Source organism: Apteryx mantelli, chromosome 15 (genome assembly GCF_036417845.1).
Source record: "Apteryx mantelli isolate bAptMan1 chromosome 15, bAptMan1.hap1, whole genome shotgun sequence".
Lineage (NCBI taxonomy): Eukaryota > Metazoa > Chordata > Aves > Apterygiformes > Apterygidae > Apteryx > Apteryx mantelli.
The window spans coordinates 5196331-5213007 of record NC_089992.1 but is presented as its reverse complement, the minus strand read 5'-3'; the positions used below and the strand labels follow the sequence as shown (position 1 = coordinate 5213007).

Sequence of the window (16677 nt, the reverse complement as noted above, 5' to 3'; positions counted from 1 at the left end):
TTAGCCTTCAATTTTCAGAGTCATACATTAAAAATCTGGGAATGACAGATCCCTGATCTCACAGATTTCCTTATTTCCTTGAAATAAGCAAAACTTTTTGCATTTACTGACACAGCTGGATCTGGATTATGATAGTGTTTCCTTCCAGAAACAAAGCAAAATTGCTACCAATCTGCATCAAATATCCCCAGACATCTGCTGGAGTCAGAAGCTCTTTGCTGGATGCATATCAGTTTGCACTAAAATCATTTCTATTCTTCTTGGAAGACATACAATCTGCAAAAGTCTCAAACATAAGTAGAGCAGTCAATGTTTCTTGTTTGAAGCACTCTAGATGCCTGTGATGGGTCACAAAGCAACACCGTACTCCTCCTGCTTCCAGGCTGGAGGAATGCATGGTCATTGCTGTTACAGAAGAAACATTTTGCAAACATTCCCACTAGCAAAACTCTGACACCTGCAAATAGTTCAGAGTGAACGTATCAAAACTAAACACTAGCAGAGACGTGTGCCCCATCTCTATTCAGCATACAGGGAACTGCAAAAAAACCTTCAGCCCACCACGCCTGTGGGTCTCACTTATAGAGCTGAGAGACCGATTCTCTCATAATTATCTACGTACTCAACGCACACACACCTTTCTCCAGATCAGTGACTCAATGCACAGACAGAGCAGTCAAGGCCATTGAACTACTGTAACTGTTTTACATAGTTCCAATTTATTTTCTTGCACAGAGTCTTTGTATTATTCTCCAACACCCGCCAATACCCCCGACTCTTTTGGAAGGTTTGTCCTCCCCAAGATGGATCTCTCCTTGAGAAAATTTATCAAAACTTTATACTTCCGAGAGCATACCTGAAGGCATGGTTCTTGCAAAGACAAAGTTGGAAGCGCTACAACCAAGCGTGTCTGCTTCGTGGTTGCAGCTGTGAATATCAATGCGGTAAAGAGTAAAAGGCTGAAGATGGGAGATCACAGTTCTCTCCTTGCCATCCACTTTGGTCTCAAAGAACGGATATTCCACCTCACTCTCCTCTGCATCAGAAACATTGGTGAAGTGATCTGTCCCCGTTGTGTTCCTGTTTCGAGTGGCCAACGTGGCATTTGCAATTCGGAACACATCCCTCCGCTTCCGATCAGGTCTGTGAAGAAGAAAGACGCATACAGAAAAGGTCTCTTTAGAAACATTCCACTTTTCAACATGCAGCTAGCTCCAGGAAAACAGTGGAAAAAACAGTAAAGTAGGTAACTATAAAAAAAAAAAAAAGCTCCAAATAAAGGAAACTGTAAAACAAGAAAGGTTTCTCTTAATCTTAACCCGCAGCATGTCAACACATCCTACTGCTATCTACTCGAAAACTGACCAAAACTCTGAAGCTCACAGTGTGCCCCACGATAAACATGCAAACTTCCGACCTCACTGCAGCTTGTGCAATAAACTAAATAGCAAAAATGGCTTCACTGTTATTAAATAAGCAAACTAGATTTGTATTTAAAGACAGTAATATTGAATTCTGCTATCCAAGCTTAAAATAAAAATCAGATGTTAAAGGTTTAAAAGGTTAGGGAAAAAATTATTCTGAAGTCTGCTGCATAAGCAAGGCTAACTCTCAACAGGCTGGGCTTAACTTCTTTTTTCCTTTTCAGTTGCAATGAAATTACAGAAATTTGAAGCTGCTTAATCTATTGCACCAAGGAAAGAAACCATGGAAGATAGCTAAAAACCATGGAAGTTAATCACCATGCACGTGTGGCAATTCTTGTATCTCTGTTCCTCTCATCTGCATGAAACCTCTGCAATGGAACAATCTTCTGATACGAGAAAGCAGAGCACTATATGACGTATCATGAAGGGAGTTCGCTAAGCAACCCTGCTTTGCCTTACAGGCCTCTGTAGGAAATGTGTGCACTGAATTAAAAACTTGAGGATTTACAGCAATACTACTACCTTTTCAAGTCTAAGAAACTGATATAATCAACAGACCCTTAGTATTAGTACAAGGGTCAATACGAAAATACTCTATAAAGGTTTGCATGGTATCAGCTAACCAACACAACTGCTATGCATCGGAGATGTCACTTAGCCTTGTGTGTCTGATCCAGGAGCTTTGCACAGGAGCACGGACTATGTATGTAGGCAAGCCGGCCTTTTCAGCTCCTGCCCTCCTGGCCACCGCAGGCAGCAGGACTGCATCCCGAACGAGCACAAGACCTGGAAAGTGATGTACTGTGGGAATTAAAGAAGAATTTAAGAAGAGTAACACTATGGAAACAATTTTGGCTTGAATCCTATCGTACATGAATTCACTTAGCCAGTGCCCGGTTAGTACCTGCTCAGTGTAATGGTTATCAACTCCAGAGGTGAAGTCTAACACGTTTCTGATCAAAGAGTGGGTATTAGAAATCAGGTTAATGAGGCCTCCCTGCCCAGCGACAAGAAGAAAGCTGACTTAATAGAAGTTACCTTGCTATCAAATACACCGTCTTAGTACCTTCAGCCACAAAGCAGCATGTTACAGAGCAAGCCAAAACCAGGCTGATTTCATTTTGAAATCTTCTGGCAGTCTGGATGTAGCTTGTTTTGTTTTGTTTTTTAAAAGAAGTTCACTATGAAATTTTCCAAAATCCTTTTATTTGAGTAGTCCTTTCAAGACTCTAAGATGTCATGTAAATAGCACAGAAATAAACCCAGGCACGGATATAACTTCCTAAGTTATCAGGAAATTGTTCTAAGCAGCATACAAGCCCCATAATGCCCATGTAATTTCTCAACTTGTCAGTGGGATATGGGAGAATTTCATAGGAGATGTAAGCACTTGGCTGTCCTCCACGGTGATATTTATGGAAGTCACTAAGCCTATTCACCCTGCTTCAGAAAAGTACTCATTTACTGCTTTAATTCACTGAAAAGAACAAACTTTTGGACTGATAAGAGGGATGCCAAGCACTGAACTGATAAACATTTGCATAGATTTTGTGATGAAAAGTAGTGAAAATAAAAAGTTCATTTTCAATCAACCACAAAGGCACGTGTCGATGCAAGAGCCCAAAAAGCATGACTTGACCTATCGCTGCCTTTAAGGGATGTGTAAAGTTTCATTCTTCACTGATCTCGGGGTGGGAGGGGAGTACGGTTCTACCCTGCCTTTGGGGAAAAAGAAAAAGACACACAAAACTTATAGGTGAAAGCTACAGTCACATCAGGGAGAGAAAAAGATCTGTAGGATAACCACAAGGCAAACATGACTAAGAGGTCACAAGATTTGATACCAGTGCTTTTCTGTCAAGCAGCTCCCTGCTTTGGTGAAAAGCACACATAAAGACAAAAGAATGAGCATCCAAGAAAGTAAGGAAAAGTCTAGAGATAAAAACATGAAAATTCATCTCTTCCATTAAAGGAGAGGAAGGGAAATGTAAAAGGGAAAGAAAGAGATAACATTTCATATAAAAGTAAAATCAAATTGAAATTAAAAAGAAAAGATACAGGTCACATCGTAAGAGCTAACTGTTCTTATCCACTAAGGTAATTTTGAGGTTACCTCTCGGATACCCTCTATTATACACAGTGTCACTCTGCCTGGTCATTAGAGAAGCAAAAGAAACTTGAAGAACAACTGATACTCCTGCGGTTGCGAGTGCTTCTCCAAGACTAACCAGAGTTCTCATCTTTGGAATCTACCTCATCTCCGGCACTAATATACATAGGGACATCCGGAAATTGCACACAAGATTAGACCAATAGGGTTTTTAAACCACCTTAAAACCACGCAGTTGAATATTTTCATGCTGTAATACATGCTGCATTTCTTTCAAAATATCCTGAAAACAGGCAGGACACTGGAAACAAATACTAGTACTGAGGCTTGCATTAGCCCATTAATTAACTTCTCCCATGGGGAAGGGGAAAAATAGACATCAGCAAGTAATGAGATGCCTAGACTTGTCCCGTGAAGAAATCTCAGTAGCTCATAATCTTTAATTTCCCTGACATTCAGCCTCTTTAAAGTTGCTTGGCTGTGCGTCTATTTCTGAGCCTTGTACCTTATCTGCTCCTGCTGTTACAAAAAAACACTCTTATGACAGCAGGTTAAGGAGAAGGGGAAACAGTCAAGCTTTCAGGAAATTCTGTGTGAATTGCTCAGTTAATTTGTTACTGTCTCAGTTCACATTTCTGTGATTTTCCCTTCACATTTGGGGAACACAAGAAAATTTGGCAGAAGACAAGCAACGTCTACTTTAAATTACAAAGCTTTGGTGAAATACAAAAAAAAAATTTCCTTCGTGAAAGCTGGTACGATACAGTTTCAGGCACTTTAGACCTCACACATGCTTTTCAAAACTTCCTGCTGTGCTACTTCATAAAGCACAAAATGAGATCACATTTATAGCATTTTGCATTGCTCAGGAATCGCATGCATTTTTCCTGGCCAGTCACAGTGGCTGCTGCCTCTCTGTACCTCACCTTTGCTGCTGGTTCTTATCATCCGTATGGAAACACTGCACAACTTCAACTACAAATGCTAAATTTAAAGTGAGCTGTGAATCAAATACAGCTCAAATACAATACTTAGCACTTCCAAAGAGAGGCAGTATTTTGGGGGGGGGGGGGTTGTTTTGTTTTGCTTTTTGGACAAAGCTAAAAAGCTTCAAGCATAATCACAGTCCCTACCCCATACAAGTCACAATCAATCTCAGCTTGAATAAAGTTCAAAAATCACACTGAAGAGCAGCACAACCTAGTTTTAACGAGCAAAGTCACACTGTTGAGTTCTCAAACACAGGACTTCACCATAAACTTCACCTGCCGACAGAGACAGTGAGATAACATGCATGATTGAAATTTGATGCTTACAGACTGTAACGTAACAGCTACACACTGTGTGGTAGGTCCCAGGATCCAATTATCTTAAGTAAGAACAGCTTACATGAGAGGTAAATTAGAAACTCAAGGATCAAAATCACCAATTAATTCAGTAGTATCTACTCTATGATGAAACATAAAATGGTTACTATTCCACTTAATGCATAAGCGCCAGTGTTTATCATGGAAGAGTGGGCACATTTAATGCTTCTCTGCAGCAGGGCCCGGGAAACCAATATGCCCTCTGCAATTAGCACACAGCTAGAAAGGAAGACCAGTTTTGATTCTGCAAGATGAATGTGTCTTCAATATCAAATGCAAACAAATCTTCAGATTAGGAACATAAGTACTTAAATGGCTATTTAGAGAAAGATCCCATTTGAAACCCTTTGTTTGCCACTGTTGCTTATCTTTGAATCCCTTATAGACAAAGGGCTCCTCAAGTGACTCTTGACTCTGAAAAGAAACATCAATAAAGTCCTTGAACAATATAGGTAAGAACCCTTACTATCAGCTAAAATAGAGGCAGTGAGATGAAAATTAGTGAAGAGAAGCTGCAAAGTAGGAAGACTGAAGATTGTCTCACATAAATGGAAGGGCAATGTTTATGTGCTTCAGGTGTTATCCACATATCTTTCAGGTTCAGGAAGCCTGAGCTCTAGGAAATGTTAAAACCCACAAATAGCTGCCCTACTTGTAAAGAGCAAGTTTCCAAAGTCCATTACCTGGGGACAAAGATAGAGTTGTGAAGGAAGTTCTCGAACACTTTCCGGTACTCTGCTTCCTCTTTCTCAGCTTGTTTCTCTGCCTCCGTCTTGGGACAAGCACAACAAGGTCCTTTTTCCCCCCCACAGCCCTCTGGCTTGGTGGGTTCAGTAGCTTCTTCTGTATCAATGGTCCCATCAGCATATCTTCGAATTGGGACTTTATCTTAAAAGAAAAGAGTAGAGGTGACCCATTTCTTCTCTCTCCATATTATGAATATGGCAACAATCCATGTTTCCCCTTTCGCTTTTACTTGCTCTTATTCACAGAAGTGTTGTGAAGCAAGGCACAGGCTTTAGTCCTGGTATATAATGTGCACTGGCAGGTAGGAGACAAAGGCATTTCAATACAACTGTTTTTAGTTTTCCTACCTTTGGAGCAGTAATTGTGCCTGTAAAGGTAACTGTCCTGAGGCTGCTGCTGCCATCGCACGATATAGTATGAGAGGTTGCCATTGGGAAGAGAGGGAGGGTTCCACTTCACGATCAATTGGGAAGAGGAGTTGGATGCTGAAATAACATCCAAGGGAATGGATGGCACTGTAGTGAAAAAGAACACAAAGAAAACCATGGTATTTTTAAACCACATTCTACAATATCCTTGGATATAAGCTTTCAAGGTGAAGCCTAATCCACTACTTTACTGCAAGAAAAACAACTCACCCTATCTCAAAGAAAAACATCTCCTACTTACACCCCACTGACAATGAATATGAAAGGTTTAAGAGTAACAACTCACAGTCCCAATTGGAAGTTGTACATAAATTATCCTTCATCCATGGGACAAAATCTGAAATCCTAACTCCAGGAAAAAATGCCATAATTTCAAATGAAAATAATGTCTGAATAACCACAGAATTTTCCTGCAAATTTTAATCCTGCTTTAATAGCTGCTGACATTTTCTATCATTATGCATGTCACCTGCACAAAAGATTCCATTTCTGTATTAACAACAGAACTTGCTTTTCTGTTGCTACTCTAAATAAAACAATTGTTTACATAAAAATGCATCTGCTATTACAGTCAGAGGTTTCGTAGAGGAAATAATGAATTGCATTATTTTTAGAGGCACCAAGAAGACTTCTAGAGGCAGGGGTGAAGTGAAAAATAACTAATCTTGTTTGCGATATCTGTAAGAAACACCTTCTGAAAACCCAGACAGACCTTCAAGATGGGGAGAGGGAGGAAAGAAAGGAGAACTAAGGAGCACAAGAATAATTGTACATCCAATCTCAAAATATGCTGGAACATAGTAGGCTTTATACCCAATAAGTAATATTCTAGCTATTTTAGTAGGTTCACCCTTTTTCACTTATTTTCAGTGTGTGAATCAGACACTTCTTTCATTGTTGCCATTATGCTCATGTGAACAATGGTTGGCTATTCTCTGCTAGCACTTATGTGAAACAAATCGGGACACAAATATACAGAACCAGTTTTCTCCTATATCTGAATAAACAAAATGTTTGGTTATCTCACTCAGCGTTACCGAGGTCATGTTCAATTCCTAACCGAAATAAGGAAACATCTCAAATTTTCCTCTTGTATCATTTCAAGGGTCACACGCTCTTAAAATTCCCTATCAGTAGCGTCAGAGCTCCTTTTCCTAGCTTAGTTGCCTTGGGCATCCTCAGAGCCACGAGAGATGAGCTTAATCCAGCACAGAGTTTTCTTGCACACCCTAATCCCCCCGTCATCTACAGAGTAAGGCCTGAGTTGATTGTAGTGATATAGGGTCAGAACTTCAAAATTTCAAAGCTGAACAGAAATGCAGACAAGGCTACGTGCATTCTTCTTTCCAGCTGTGAAATACAGCTTTCTGAAACACAACTGACACGAACATTGGCTTCTCCAGGGTATACGCAAAAACAATCACTGATGGTGACTGCTTGCCAAAAGCCAAACACTTAATGGCAATGGTGCCCACAGATCGCAAAATGCGATTCAGAAAACAGAAACAAGTAGTACGTGGTTGTGACCTCTAAAATGGATTCTGAGCTCCAGTGAGCATCTGGACTCCTCCCACTTTGCAGATTCAAAACGCTGCGCTGGGCCATCCTCACTGCTGAGTTATAGTGCTGCCAAGTGCAACCGAGCAGCACCGTTGGGAAGCCTTCTTGGGACAACAGGTCGGTTTGAAAGGACCACGGCCACTTGGCAGAGCACTGTAATGGCAACTGCTGGATGCTAAAGGGACTGAAGAACTGGCTAGGAAACCATCTGCTTCTGCTCCTTGCAGGGCATCTGACAAGCACTCTTCTCACCCCTGGCTACTCCAAGCTTCTTCACAGGAAAAGAAAGTGATTTGAATAGAAGTTACAACAGACTAAAAATGCACAAGGCTCCCGGTGGATTTCTTGCACATCAGAAGTAAGTTTTTCTAATCAGCTGATCGATTTGAACAACGAGAGGTAATAAGCATACATGCAGCTTTATCAACCCTTACCCAAGAGCCCAGCACCTCACCTGCAGCATTGGTTCGTATATATACTATTTCACTTTTTGCTCCATGAATATGATGGTTTTCCATCATTGTGAGGGTAACTGCCTTGACATAAATGGCATACTGAGTCCAAGGTTTCAATCCCTGCAGTAAAATCCCAGGATTGTTCTCTTTGTTTGGTGGCAGGTCAACATCTACCATATTCCAGCTGTTGGAGCCACATGCATCTTGCCCATCATACTCTGTCACATTCTTGAATGATCTGAAACATTAAAAGAAAAAAAAAGTATGAAATCTTTTCCTCTTGAAGAATCTCCTACATTTATGAGAGCATCTCACTTCAACCTTGCTCAGTGGAACAAATAAAGCTTACTTGTTTTTCACAGCAGAACAAAACAGAGAATTCCAGATTTGTATTTTATTTTCAACCACTACAAAACTCAGAGTTCAGCTTTAGCTGCAGGTCTTACTTTTAATCCTTAGCAATAACGCAAGGTTCTCAAAATAAACACCAACCCTGGGTTTGTCTTGTGTTTCAGACAGTGAAATGCTTCAGATGTATTTAGACTTTAGCTGTGCATAAATTTTGGAGAAGCCACACAAAATAGTTATTGATAGTGGCTGAACTCTTACTGTAAAGAGCTCAAACTTTCATGACCAGTCCTTCAGAAACCAACAGGCTTTTTTTTTTCTTATATTTCCACATGATGCAAACATCCTTATATAGGCATATAATTCTACGTCTTGTAACTTCTAAATTGCACCACTGGTGCAAGAACATACAAAGTACTATTCTTGTTTATTCTTTACTACAGAATCATCAAAACTAAGTTTACTGCATCATACACCATCAGAATGATTTTTTTTTTCCAAACGATACTGGGTATTAATACTTCTTGTTGCTATGCCTCACAGCCTTGCTGTATATGTCACTACCACCATGCTGAACCTTCCTTTCACCCATCCAGTCTGCTCAGAGTTACTACTATGCTCATTTGTATTTTGACTCTAAGTTTCAATCTGAGAACTACAAGGACTAGCAAAGGCAGAGAGATGTCCTAAGAAATTAGGCTCTCTCCAGCAACTGCCCAACTCTTTCATTAGCAAGAGATGTCAGTGCAGAAAACCACTGAGGCTGGATAACCAAAATAAGCCAGACTGAGTAGACAGGTCATGAAGGTGACAAGGCAAGCTCCAAAAGCTCTCTAGTCAGTACTATGACTACAAAAGGAAAAGATCTCAATAGTCATAAAGACATGGTTTACAGAGAGCTCCAAATTAATGCCCAGAGAATATCCAAGCCATACATCTCATTTTCTAAAATCAGAAACTATCCCAAGGATTTAGAATCCATTTGTAGGCTTCAGTCAAAACAATTCTCATTTTAAATGTGACTTTCGCTCTAGCCAAAAGAGAATTTGAACAAAAGAGGGACTCAAGGATGAAATACAAAACCTGCACAGAGTAGGAACTACCTGAAAGACTTTGCTGGCTCACTCTCTTCAGCCAGTAAATCAGCAGTCAGAATAGAAACTCTAAACATTGTCTACTATCCCTCGACTGTTCCCATTATTCTCTGAAGACATCTACTCACGCTTCTTTATAGTAAACAGTGAAGCTAATGAGATCTCTGTAATCTGGAGGGCGATACCGTTCCCATGTTAGTTTAATCCGATTCTTCAGTGTAGTGTTGGAAACAAAACGCAGAATGTGGCTTTCACCTGCAACACAAAAGGAAAGCACATAGAGTTGGCATCACATCCCTATTGGTTTTTTTGCTATTTCTTAGCATTAATTTTAGTTAATCAGCCTTTTCAGTAGCTCCTGCAATACCACATTATACCAATGGCCTTTGTCTCCTTATAGCCTGATATTTATCCTGCTATATTTGGGTGCATAAAAGCCTTGGAAATAATTTTAGAATATGTCGGAGCTCCTTGTTGTTAATTTTTTTGAACCAGATTTTCTTTTAATGCATCATTAGAAAGCTCTTGAAAACTATTTCAGCCTCTCCCTGAGGGAGGAATGGAAGTCCTGTTTAATTGCGGGACTGGTTTAGTAGCACTAAATTTGTCATCCAGCTCCAATGCACAGGCAGGGCAGTACCTAGCCTCTGTGTTTCCACCTTCTAGGACAACTTTTGGCAATAGCAATTTGCTTTTCTGGGGAACTGACAACATGGGGAGGACAGAGGAGTTTACGTTCCTATTCGTTAGAGGCTGCACCAAGAACTCCTAAACTCAGCTCATAAACAGCACAACCATTTGATGGCAGCAGCTTCCAGCTACTCCTCTGAACAGAGTTGGATGGAAGCCGGCAGCTTTGAAACGAATGGCTTCCCACCACCAGCTCACTGAGCTTTCCAATCCAAAACAAAATAGCATTTTAAAAACTTAATTCTTGGATGGAGAAATTGTCTTCTAAGTGTCAACTGCGAGTTAGTTTCTAATGTTCCATAAAAGTCTCTGAAAATAAAGGGGTTTTCACCCTCATGTACACTGGCACTATTGGTGCTATCTTTTCAAAGGCAGTTTAGCTTTTGTTGATTCTTTTCCCCTTCTCGGAGTCAGAAAGCTTTCTGTAACGGTTTTAAAAAACAGGCAGTGGCTGGCACTAGCCTCAGTGGTAGTAAGGACTGGCTGTGTGTCTGTACCTCCTCCAGGACTGCAAGCCTTTGCTCTATTGAATGTGCAAAGAATGGAGTGTGGTTACAACAAGGATCTGTGCCATCTGCATTTATGCATCACGCCTAAAGAGACATTCAGCAGAGTACGTGTCCTAGTTTTGTAAACACCATCCAGTACAAGGGGACTTCACTGATACACAAGATACATTTTAATTTACTCAGCTCCAAGAACACCACAAATAGACCAAAGAAAGAAGCATCATCAGTTATAAGGGTTTTTCTTCTTAATTGCTAGATGAGAGATTGCTTTTAAACGTGTACGCTACACCAGGAGACCAGATGTGAAGATCACCAAGGTCAACAGAAAATTTTCCAGCAACTTTGACCACTGCAGAATCCAAAATTAAATGCAAAGGCACTGAAGCCTAGGAATACTGCAGAACACGAAATACTGCTCTCAAGTCAAAAGCAAATAAAATAAAGCACAGAAAGTTGGGTTTATTTCCAGCAACAAGACACTGTTCACCTGGAGCTAGAAAGAACCTTGAACATAACAGAACCAGTTTCTTCTGGTGTCTAAGGAATTGTTATTCATCAGTCTCCTTGATATCAAAAAAAGTAAATACTTGGGAGAGGAAAGTATTTTTAATGTTGTAATTTTGCAAAGGAAACAGAGAAACTACTCCTCACTGGACATACCAAAAACTAGACTTTGTTTCTCACTTGCCAGGTAGACCACACAGTAAAGTAGTAATGGCAGAACTGATATGAACTCTTCTAAAAAGGACGTTTGAAAGTATGTTCCCATTGTTACAAGATGCTGCTGCCACAAAAACATGGTATTAGGAAAGCATTGTGCTTTCTTCATCAAAAGTTGTTTTGTTTCTTTGTTCTTCAGATGAGATAGCCACTCTGTAACCACAGAATTTTCTGCACACACGCTTTCAGCTACATTTTGAGAATTTATGAACTAGAGTGACTGGAAGTCTACTTTAATTTCTAGCCTCTAAATGTTGTAATATTCAGAAACATGGCAGTGTGTTTTGTGTTTTTTGTGGGGTTTTTTGTTTTTGTTTCCCCCCTCCTTTGGCGACACAGTTGTCTCACACTCAGAAGTAGTTTGCCGAGAGATTTTTGACTTACAAGAGGCTCTCTCCCCGTTGTTCCTTGGATTTATGTCTCCTTTGCTCTGTCGTCCCTTGGTTCCTGAAACTTCCTCCATACGGTAAATCTCAGAAACACATAGCTTAGGATTAAATGCAAAGTACATTTTACCCTCCTTGATCGTCAAGTTATGATGGTTCCAGTCCCACAGCTGCTGAAGATTATGGTTGTCAAGCACGTAGAAAGAATAATTCCTAGAAGGAATTTTTTTGAAGGGAAAAATATTAGTTTTAATTCATAGCCAATTCCCACCAAGAACATCTTAACATAAGCAAACTTTAAAACATTGTATTTCCTCCTATCACTATAACCTGATGTTCAGCAGAGTAAAGGATTTTCTTCTCTCCCAGGGAGCAAGTTTCCCCGAATGCTCACTCTGGTCAGAGAGCAGGGAAATGGCTGCGACACAGGACTCCAAGGCTGGCATCACACTGTGCAAAGCCCACTCCAACACGTGTTTTCATAATCGTATGGAAGTTGCCATATGGAATATAAATGTGTCCTCTGGACAGCAGGTCCCTAAACTGGGTTTTCCATTTTGTGGCGAAGGAGAAGCGATAACCGTGCATATGCTACGGGAGCAGCAGCATGCCAGAGTTCTGGCTATAAAATAAGATAGTGAACTCAGCTGTCTTGCTTATGTTTACAAAAGCAGCTATAAGAGTTTGCACAGTGAGGTTTCCTTGCCTCTGTGTCTTAGTTTACCTCTTGGCCCAGGAAAGATCTCCCGCATTGTGCCAAGTACAGTTGCGCTTATACATCAAAACCTGACAGCAAGCAGTTACACTGACTGCACAGCACAGGATACACCCTTCAAAGCACAGAACTGACAACGCAGACAGCAGCAGCACGTGCTGAGCATGAACCGGTCTCTAAAGTACACCGGTGGAATAACATGAACATCCTTTACTGCCACGGATACCGAATACAAAGGTGTGTGTGCAAATCCTGTTGTAGATTATGAAGAAATTCAAGGTGCCGTCAATTGTGCTGATCTGAGAAACAGGCGGAGCAGACGGGAGAGCAGAGGCTCTCCATCAGTAGTAAGATGACATCTGCAAAAACACTCACATTTGGGGACAGTAGGGACAGGAATGAGCAATTGGAAAAATGAGTTAAAGTTTGTGTAACTGATGCACCTAAATGAAATCAACCTATCGTGGCAGCATTTATTATATTATTTCTGTGGAAAGTCCTACCAACGTAACTGCATCAACACAAAATCCATTATTAACGCAGTGAACCCTTGCGATCTGTGCAAGCTGCTGCGCACCAGAGAGCTCACAGCAGCGTAGTTAAACAACGCACTCTGCGTGTTCTTTTGACTACAATCAGGGTTTTTGCAAGGTAACATGACAGATATCACAGGGTTCTTAAGAAGCTGACATGCTATTCATTTATGGTTTTCCTTCAATTAATTAATTGAAAATTTAGCATTAATTCCTCCCTTATCCAACCTGAAGTGGAAAGCTTGTGTGTTCCGGCTGCAATCTGTACAGAATACTGGTGCAGTTTCTTAGCACGTATCAAAATGCTGAGTGTATTTCCAAAATGACGTGAAAGAGCAGAGATTTCTCCTATTTCCAAGTGTCCCCTGAATATCCAGGGCTTGATTCCTGGCAAAGCAGATACAGCTCATACTATTTTGGCCAGCTGCCAAGAAGAACGTATTCAGTTGACTAATACAGTTGGGAAAGTGAGCACATATATGTGCTTTAAATGCATCTTGCCAGGAGGGAACAGCGATGCTAAACTGCATGTGGGATTCAACAGATACCACCAAAAACTGTGTTTGACACACCTATTACTTTGCTACAGATGACTGTTAAAGAGATGACACTTCACTAACAATTAGCCATATGATTAAGCAACGGCAAGTAAGCTTTTCAGGAAAGACCCCAAAAGCTGGACTCAGATTACATGCAGTAAACAGAGATGTGGTTCCACGATTGTAGAAACCATCTTAACAAATATTTTGTATCAGCCCGCCCTGCCTCCTGCTCACAACTGGGACACCTACGCTTTAGACACTAGAGAGAATTCCTGTTTTAAGGTAATGCAGCTAAGCTTTCAAGACAGTCAAATAAATGGGACAAATCAAGCATACATTGGGTCTTTACACAACTGCACGCCAACTGGGCCAGGGTTGGAAACTGCTGCGGATCATACATTAAAACCTTATGCATAAGTTTGAGCAGCAGTTTGAGGCACGGCAAACAAGTCCTAAGGGTTCATATATACACTGAAAGCATAAATTAGTGGAAGTTATTCTGGCACCATTCAAAGCACCAGGGAAACCACATTTGGAGCATTATATACAGTCCCAAATCACAGCATAGGTGAACTGCTGTGTGGCTTGAAAGGCGGAGCAAAGGGCAACTGGAGTGCACTTAGGGCTTAGGGTATAAATAAAGTTATAAATAAAGATTATATCAGACTTTGGCTCCAACAGCTGTGGAAAAAAATCAGGACGCCAAGGAAGAGAGCACGGAAAGAATAAAAGATTCACTGTAGAAAGCAAAGTGCTGCCAGTCAAACAGAGCCAGTATCTAACCGAATGACTGGAGATCAGGGCCTGAAGGACAGGCTAAACCTCTGAACAGAAGTAGGAGGCACATCTGGTCCCAAGCTGTGCTGCAGAAAGCCTCCAGGCGACCTGCGTAACCCACGCACACCTACAGGACAGCGTTCCCACAACGTGATGTGCATCCCCAACTGCACAGCACCCAGAGCCAGTTAATTATTGACTGCATAAATTAAAACGCCTGCTCCACATGCTGTATCGGCATGCAACGCTACATCTCTCTACGTTCACCCATCGTGAAGCTGTGATGCACAACACTACAACCACACCAGAAGGAGGTGCGGGCAATAAAAACACATAATAAGTTTTCAGTAACCCTTTATCCCCCTCCACGGAATACGTGACACAAAATGGTTCTGAAAGGGACAATGACCAGAGAAGTCTGCTGCTAAGAACAGGGCAATGCATGATTGGAAAGACAGGTGACTTTCACCAAAAAGGGAAAAAGGACTGAAGAGGAGCAGTGGATGAGCTGGCTACAGAAAGACCAGGCAGTGCAGGTTTATGGCAGCTAGAGTCTGACTAAACTGGGATGCAAAGAGCCTGTAGGACGTACAGAAGAGAAGAGGTTTCACCTCTCAGGGCTACCAAGAGGAGAAAGACAAAAGTCACCACCAGGCCACATAGCTGGGACATCAACCAATAGAAGACAGGAGAGAAGGAAAACCCGTGTTACTTTTGTTAGTCCTATTCAACTAAAAAAAAAAAGGGGGGGGGGACGGTGGTGGTGGGGACAGTCATGTAACGAACAACTATCATAACGGGTCTTAACCGAACCTCTCACCCCCCAAGGCAACACTGGCATAAACAACTATTGTTCAAGCAGTCCAAAACTTCCTAAGCTAAGACCCTGTCCCCTGCTGTTCATATCTCTACCAAACTAATTGTTCAGTTTTTCCTTGCCAGGTGTCTACTTTTATCTAAATATTTTAGGAAACATATCATTTCGATTATGGTAGTGTCTAAGTTCTACTAGGCATTTTGCAAGCAAACACTGCAAAGGGGCAAATTTTGTAGGGGCAAAGACTGGCCCGACCCCAAGTATGTAACCGCAGTAATTTCTTAGCATGGGTGACTTTTAGCACGAGTAGCTCATCAGTATAGATCTGTTTTACTTCCCTAACTCAGCCCTGTTTTCCTCTCGAAAGCTTCACCATTTACTTCTCTATTTGGGAATCAGATTTAATAAAACCAGCCATTTCCTTTCATATCAGTTATGCTTGCTGACATACAAGGTTCCGTAAACATAATTACTACTTAAAGCCCAAAGCTGAACTCAAAGAGAGAGAGAAGACAAGACAAATGGATAACCAGAGTATCTGCTAGAGCACGCCGCATCACAAGCGGGCCCAACGAGCCTGGCGCTCGGCAAAGCGACAAGCCTCTAGGATCTGCAATTAGAAACAAGCTTTTCCGTAGAGCCAATGTCCGTACTGAGCGGGCAGTGTGCTTTTCAAGTGCTGCCCTTTAGCTCACTCCGGCAGACGGTGGAATTTTAAGAATTTAAGGATGACCAGAGACTGGCCCAAGAGAAAGAGGGAGGTTCGAAGAATCCCTCCTGCTGTAACTTTATCCTGCCGGGGCAGATAAATCGGAGACAAGCAACCTTTCCCATGACCTTCCCACCACCTTTTCCTATATGATTTCCCCAAATTCTTTGTTTAACCGTTCTCTCATTACTGAAGGAGACTTATTTCTCCCCAAGAGCACTGGTTTAAACTTGGGCAGCTACTTTACTCGGGAGGAGAAAGGAAGCAAAGCATTTTCCTGAAGGAACGTCACCACACCTCAGCAGTGCAAGTTCTGCCGAGGTTAAACTTGTGTCTCAGTTATCTATTCCCATCACAGGAAAACAGGAGTTATATACAGCCAGGTATCAAAAAGTATCACACACTATGTAATTATACACATTACAGAAGCAACGTAACCCACAGTGAACATTTTGGTGGAAGTCAATGTTACTTTTCCTGATCAAGCTTTCTTCTGCCCCATAGATAATTAAAGTTAGCATTTTAAGGAATTGCAAACAATTGTAACTTGCAAACAATTTCATACTAGTTGGACCACTTCCAGTTGCACTCCCTGGTTAGTGAAGCTGAGATTTCCATTCAGTTGATGTTTTCCATAGAACTCTGCTAAAAGCCAACAGTAACAATTTGCAACAAAACCCAATGACTTCTGAAGATGTTCATTTCTGAATGAAATATAGCAAAAATGAGAACAAAAGAAAACA

General features: G+C 41.2%; 1 protein-coding gene across 1 annotated transcript in view; it reads right to left on the bottom strand.

Annotated features, from left to right (window-relative positions):
• The window catches only part of IGF1R (insulin like growth factor 1 receptor), a 191757-nt gene that overhangs the window by 25790 nt on the left and 149290 nt on the right, over window positions 1-16677 (bottom strand). The window contains exons 6-11 of the mRNA XM_013943661.2: window positions 11840-12054; window positions 9665-9791; window positions 8094-8332; window positions 5999-6166; window positions 5588-5792; window positions 857-1143 (exon numbers count right to left, since the gene is read on the bottom strand). Coding sequence (XP_013799115.1) covers window positions 857-1143; window positions 5588-5792; window positions 5999-6166; window positions 8094-8332; window positions 9665-9791; window positions 11840-12054 — 1241 coding nt within the window. The remainder of the gene's footprint in view (window positions 1-856; window positions 1144-5587; window positions 5793-5998; window positions 6167-8093; window positions 8333-9664; window positions 9792-11839; window positions 12055-16677) is intronic.